The sequence below is a fragment of the Lolium perenne genome, chromosome 6 (assembly GCF_019359855.2).
Source record: "Lolium perenne isolate Kyuss_39 chromosome 6, Kyuss_2.0, whole genome shotgun sequence".
NCBI classification, from domain to species: Eukaryota; Viridiplantae; Streptophyta; class Magnoliopsida; order Poales; family Poaceae; genus Lolium; species Lolium perenne.
This window is the reverse complement of record NC_067249.2, coordinates 122712893-122719685: the sequence shown is the minus strand read 5'-3', so window position 1 is coordinate 122719685 and position 6793 is coordinate 122712893. Positions and strand designations below refer to the sequence as shown.

Below are 6793 nucleotides of genomic sequence, written 5' to 3'. Positions count from 1 at the left end.
GCGAACACAACGGTAAAGGAGCTCGGTGAAGTTCTAAACACCCTATGAAGGCTGGCACACGTAGCTTTTCAGAATAAAATCAATATTTTGAAGAAATATTTGCACAATATGCATTGGCCTATGACTTCCTTGTCAAAGGCCGTAGTTAGTGCATGAAACATCTTTTTTTCCTTTAAGTTGAGCTTGTTGAGTACGCTCGTACTCACCCCTTTACTTCTAAAAACCCTTGCTAGACCGTGAGCATGATGGGGGAGACTACACCGAAGAACCGGAGGGCAGCTATGATGTCTACTATGAAGAGCCTGATCGGTTAGGTGGAGTGGAAGGCGTAGACTAAGACGTAGTCTACAAAAATTGTGGAGGTCGAGACCGAGCAGTAGGAAGAGTCCGCGTAGTTGTAGAGGAACCGAGCAACCTAGAACCTTACTTGAATAAACTACTGAGTTCCAATGGTACTTAGTTGAGTACTTCTTCTGTTTTGTAAGTTGTTTAGAATCGGAGGTGAGTTGGAGTGGTATAGTCATTAGACCCATGAGGATATCGAAGTATTGGTACACTTTTGACTTGTAATAATAAGTGTTTGATATGTAGACCTACAATATTTATGTTATACACTGATGCAATATTTGTGAATTGGTACTTTCAAAAGTGTTATGTTAATAAATTGCATCTACAACAAGCAATGGTATGTCGGGTTACGATAAGTTGCTAGCCTAGGCTGCAGCTCAACCAATTCACCTTAAAATTTCCACCATTGGTCATGGAGGCTATCATCATGCTCATCATCAATGGTCATGTTGTGCATGATCACACAAGGAGTCATCCCCTCCCACATGTTCTCACTCGTCCAAGTTCTAGCAGGGTGAAGAACAATAGCCCACCGAGACTGGAGCACACCAAATACCTGCTCCACATCCTTCCTACACACTTCTTGTTGTTTGGCAAACCTTTTTTCTCTTCTTTAGGAGCGTGAACTGTTTTACAAGTGTGGACTAGTCAGGAACTCAGGATAGATGGACGAGGGCCGCCACGGCCATCATCTTTTCGGTATCACCGTCTGAGACATCATCCGATGATGTGTCGGTGGAATTCTTGTAAAAATACTTGATTGAGCTACTGAGATTCATATACGTACAACATGAGACAATGGTCATATAATTATCACAAGTGAATATCTATGCCAACATAAATGGCCGATAGACCAAGTTTTATACCTCAAATTCAGCCGTGCAAATAGCCAAACAAGCCATGTGCATCGATGTTGGCGGGTGGGCTCGAGTTGACGGATGGCGAAGTGGACCTTTCGAGACGACAAGTGGGCGCAAGACCGCCGGCCAATGGACTGGCCTCTGTCAAGCAGCGGCTAAATTGGGCGGTACCGGCAACGGAGATGGGCGGGCCAGACAGCAGCATCATAGCACAGAGGAAAGGGTGCGATCTAGGTCAAGTGACTTGTGTGCCACTGGCGTGCGGGGTGAGAGCACGAGGGGACACCCGCCAATGCTGTCTGCGCAAACGTATTTCAACCAAATTTTGGGCCGAATGAGTCTGTTCACACGCCTCCGTCCGTTTGCCATTGGGTCAGTTCCTTCTATGCTCCTACTTGCCAGGACCAAAACAGACAATCTCGATTCGTTTGCTCCCGCCGGTGGAGCCGCCCTTGTAACTGATAATGAGAAAAATATTTACCTGGACTAAGGCTGGTGCCAATGTATAGCCTCACTCTCACCCGCCACGTCAGCTTTTTTTCCTCACTCTCACCCCACTCCCCACGGTGCCAGTGCACAGGCTATAATGTCAACTTTACTTCTCTTTCCTCCACGTCAGCTTTTCTCTCTCCTCGACATCAGCATTTCATTTTCAGATTACAACAATATAAATATTGCAAGGAAATTATTTTATTGAACTAAAATTGTTACCGATTACATCATAAAATAGTGCCAGCTCTATTTAAATTTTTGTGCAAAAAGCCCCTCAAAATTTGGCTCAAAACACCCTAAAATGCCAAATCCTACCATGTTTTTATTTTTCCTAAGCAAATCCTAAAGTCCAGGGGGTTTTCTGCAAAACCCCCTTTATCTTCTTCTCCACGCACGCAGCCAAGCTGCTGCTTGTCGACGCCGTGGCCGTCGATGGCGCTGGCGGCCAGGATGGCCCTCGCCGCCCCTGGCTCCGCCGCCATTGGCTCCGCCGCGACGTCCTGGTCCTCCTCCACCAAGCGCCGGCCGCCGGGGAGCCCTCTTCTGCGCCAATCGGGCGACGTCTGCGCCGCCGGTCTCCGCCGCTCGCCGGCGATTCCGGCCCCTCCCTCTCGCCCTGTGCCGCCAGCCGCGCCGCCCGCCTCTCGCCCGCCTATCGCCTCCTCTCGCCCCCGAGGCGCGGGCGGTGGCCGGCGGGAGCGGCGATAGCGCCCGGCGCCAGCGCCACCGCCCCGCGCTGCCCTGTCGCCCCTCCCTCGCCTCTCTCCCGCCCCACGCCGGGCGATACCGCCTCCGCTCGCGCCTGCGTTGGCACCCGCCTAATCAAAATCATCAGGGTCACGGCGTCACGGGTCTATGGATCTGAATAAATATCTTATCTCATTCTGTGCGCTGTCGTCGGAACCCCACGATGGTCCATGGTAGTGCCGTAGTGGGCACCTTTCCCCCAGGCGAACCTGGATGGTAGTGAAATATACCGAAAACTAGTAAACAGATAGGAACAGTGAATGATCTCCGAATCCGTCATGCTCAAGCAGCCCAACCAAAACTGGAACAGGAAAATTAGGGGAAGATTGAGCCAGAAACCACCATTGGAACCAGTAAGTCGTCATCTTCACTCCATATCTCCCGGATTTCGGCATCATGTCGTCTCCTTCCCGTCACAGCAAAAGATTTCTATAGAAGGGGTCCATGTCTTGAACCGAAAGAGACCCATCTGATAGTATGATCTACAAACATGATCTACAAACGTAGGGTTCCAGCTGACAAATCCACAAGTTGTAATCAGCATCCTTATCGGACATACATGTTGTAATCAACAACCACCACCACCAAAGGTAAGTGGACATGATAGCTCAAAAGTTCACACGATCTCAGGCGTAGCAACAAGAAGGGACTTCAATAGGATGGTAATTATACATATGTAGAGAAGACCCACCTCCACTAGAACTAGAGGGCCCTTTCTTCCCATTTCCCAGATTATAGTAGTCCAATAGAAAGGGCGTGGAATTACTTCGCTCAAAGCAAGAAGTCATGCCATCATAGATAGATAGAGAGTCTAATCCAACACATCAAAAAGAGAAGAAACAGGGTAGAGGCGGAAAAAGAAGTCCAATAGCATGGAGATCACAACAAGGGAAATAGTAGTAAAAATAAACTCCCTTTTGATGATATGTTATGATGTTCTTTTCTTGCTTCCCATCTCCTCATCTTCATGATTTTTTGTTGGCCTGACGATAGTGCAGTGGGGTGCGTCACTGCGAGGAGGTGGGGGACGATTCCGGCGGGGACGAGGCGGAGGCCCCGGCCGGAGAGACCGGAGGGGAAGGGTGGAGGTGCCCGTGGCCCTGGGAGTTGGTGCGGTGAAAACGGCACTTGAACGATCCTGCGTGCGTCGCTGGCGCGCAGACGCACTTGCCCGCGCCGCCGCCGTGGCTGCCCGAGGACGCGGACGAGAAGCTCCGGCGCATCACACGCGGGGACGACGCCGCGGCTCCCGTGGGGGTCGTGCTTCGGAAGGTGCCCTCCTCGCCGGTGGCGTCGACGAAGTTGGAGGCCATTAGTTTCTGCGCCTCTCCCTCTCTGATCTGCTGCAGATGCCAAAAGGAGAAGAGATGTCAAGACTCGAGTTCATGAGTCCGGAAGATACAGAGCAAAACACATTTCAAAATTAATTATGCGAATTCGATCGTGATGTGCACGCTCTACTAGCAACCAGTACTACAAAGAACGGACAAGGAATCGAGCATCGAGCAACAGAATGAAACGTGCTCGATCTTGTGCAGAATTTGCCCGGCGACGACAAAGAAAGAAGAGATAAGCGTCTGCTATCTTATCTGTCATATACTAGCTAGTATATTAGTCCACAAGATAAGAGTGGAGACTTTGAGAGAAGATAAGAGTGGAGACTTTGGGAGAAGATTAGAGTCGAAGACGCTACCTATGAGGAAGGACCGCAAGAGGAAGAGACGGCCGGCAAACTGCGTTATTCAGGACTTGGCGCCCTTTCTTATAGCGGCCTCGGAGGAGGAGCTGCCCACGGGCAGGGGCAGGCCTGCTCTGCCCGGGATTCCACTCACCTCTCCACCCAACCCGCGGGGCCCACGGGCCCGCCACATCGCCAGCAGCCCTTGTGGCTCTGTCGCTGTGTGCGTACGGCCTAACCTGATCAAATACGTTACCACCGGTGAGCGGAATGACAACGGCACCCTCGCCGTCCAGAAGACACGGCAGGGATCAGCAGGTAGGTGTGGAAACGGATCGGATGCATGCGGATTGGATAGCGCTATTTCCATATTCGTTTCCATATTTTCAAAACGGATACAAATACTTTTTTTTTTTTTTTTTTTTTTGAGGAAGGATCCGACCCATATATTCAAGATACTCAGTACAAATTACAAGCAAGTCCACCAAAGAAAAGAGAAGAAACAAAGAGGACCCGGAAATTTGCACAAAGCACCCTGAGCAATCTGAAAGAAAAGCAATCGGATCCAAAGCCGGCTCCCAAGAAACCTAGACTTCGCCGCCGTCGCCGTACCTCGATCCGCCGGGGAAGGAGCACCGCCACATGTTGTAGATGGCCGCAAGAGCCGTCCGCCGCCTCGCAACGGAACCTAAACGCGATGAACGCGCACGGCCACAGCACCACCTCCCTAGCACCGCCCATCTTCCAGCCGACGAGGCGCCGCCTGGGCCAACCACCACCTGCACCCAACTGCCTCCAGCCGCTGCTCCCCACGCCGCCACGGCCAGCCAGAGCAGACACGCCGAAGAAGAAAACCACCTCCACCATAAGCACCAAAAACGGATCACCACCAACCACCAGCTTCTCCCCTCGCCGCCACGGCCGGCCAGAGAAGCAAGGACGGAGCTCACCGGACGAACCACCTCCACAGCCTCCCCAGCGTCGCCGCTGGAACGGGGAAAGGAGGGGGAGGACGAAGCCCTATACACAGACGCCACCGCCGCCGTCTTCGGAGACGCCATGGGCACCCACACCTAGAAGCCCTAGGACTAACTACACGCACGGACAGAGCCGAGGCTCCCCCCCACCTCGCGGCGCCGAAACGGCGGCCGGAGGCGGAGGGGAGCAGCAGATCCGCCGGCGAGAAACTCTGGACCCGGAGTCGCCTCCTTTTCGCCCCTGGGCACTGTAGCAGGACTTAGAAGGGGATTCTTAAAACGGATACAAATACGGATGTAGATGTTGCCGAATATAAATTCGGAGCGGATGTTACTCGAATACGAATACCGATCGGATGTTTTCTCGATTTGAAGCGGATACGAATATAAGAAAATAATAGATTCATGTCTTATAATGAGCCAACTATAAAATGGTAGAGGGATAAATATACTGATATAATGCATAGTAGTTTCAAATGAAATGACATAAAAGAATATTTGGCCGATTTGTTAGTTTCTCTACGTAGATAATTGGCATATTGGGGTCAAATTACTAAAATTGGATGACATAATATTATTCGGATACGGATATATCCATTTCCATATCCACATTTGCTTCAAAATTCAAAATCATATTTGTATTTGCATTTTGTAAAATGGATCCGGATATTTACCATATCCATTTTCACAGACGTCCGGATCCGGATATTACCACTTCCATTTTTAATTTCTCGAATACGAATATCGGATAATATGGACTATCCACTACCAATTTTCACCCCTATCAGCAGGGGCTAATCGGAAATGTCATCAGCAGTTATGCTTTTTAGTGTACCTGGTCGGCATCATCTGGCCACACGATAGCCGAATATATCTATAAGCATTTTTAGCAAACTATTTTAGTTCACTAAAACAGAAGATTATGAAAAGAGTGATAACATTTATCCTTTTTGGATAAAGGGAATAGGTTAATATAAAAAGATACCAAATAGGCTCAGTCTCTGCAACGACGCCCCACCCTAGTGGCAGAACGAATGCACACAGCTAAAAAAGAGTAAAGAAAACTAAGAAATAAAGGTCCCGTTACATCATTCCGGACCTAGCAACAGCAATACAACCACAATATGGATAACATTTATCCTACTGATGAGGATTAATGAAAGCATACAAAGCTGGATCAAAAGGATCAGTAATTGTTGATATGGTGCCTAAATGTATTGTAAAAGAGGTATATCATGTCGATGAGGATCAACAAGGACATGGAAAGCTGAGTTTAAAGGGTCATGTATGGCTATATCTGGGCATTCTTCTGGCCAGGCCGAACAAAGGACAATGCAAAAAAAAACTCAAGCCCGGACTCGACCGGGCACTACTGGGCCTAATTTTCAAGCCTCGGCCTGGCCCATCACTGCAAAAGACCGTCGGGCCTTAGGTTGGGCTCCTTCCCTATTTCATACTTTGTCATATGCGAATAATAGGGGTGCATCGACAAGTATGTAGGGAAGTAAGGATTCCATGGAGGCCCGAGGGGCCGAGGTTAGGGAAGCATGGAAGTGAAGATGAATAGTAGGAGGTGCCAGGAACAGTATTCTGCTCAGGATGACCGGTACTATCAGACCAAGATCGATGCTGCATAGAATACACTAGCATGTGTTTGGATGCACAGAATTAGGCTTTAGAATTGTGGAATT

At 49.5% G+C, this 6793-nt stretch overlaps 1 protein-coding gene across 2 annotated transcripts; it reads right to left on the bottom strand.

The window, feature by feature from the left end:
- Positions 1-3080: 3080 nt before the first annotated feature.
- LOC139832783 (uncharacterized) lies at positions 3081-4280 on the bottom strand. Of its 2 annotated transcripts, none has more exons than XM_071822628.1 (2): positions 4141-4280; positions 3081-3790 (listed from the first exon to the last, which is right to left on the bottom strand). In XM_071822628.1, exon 2 carries the CDS (start codon positions 3758-3760, stop codon positions 3455-3457), a length of 306 nt encoding a protein of 101 aa, XP_071678729.1. In that variant the 5' UTR covers positions 3761-3790; positions 4141-4280; the 3' UTR covers positions 3081-3454. The 2 variants fall into 2 exon arrangements, with proteins under 2 accessions (XP_071678729.1, XP_071678730.1); XM_071822629.1 differs by having other exon boundaries at positions 3081-3787; positions 4141-4258.
- Positions 4281-6793: the final 2513 nt, after the last annotated feature.

Bases quoted from the DNA above. Each gene is read 5' to 3' on its own strand.
- LOC139832783 (XM_071822628.1), bottom strand. From the start codon at position 3,760: ATGGCCTCCAACTTCGTCGACGCCACCGGCGAGGAGGGCACCTTCCGA.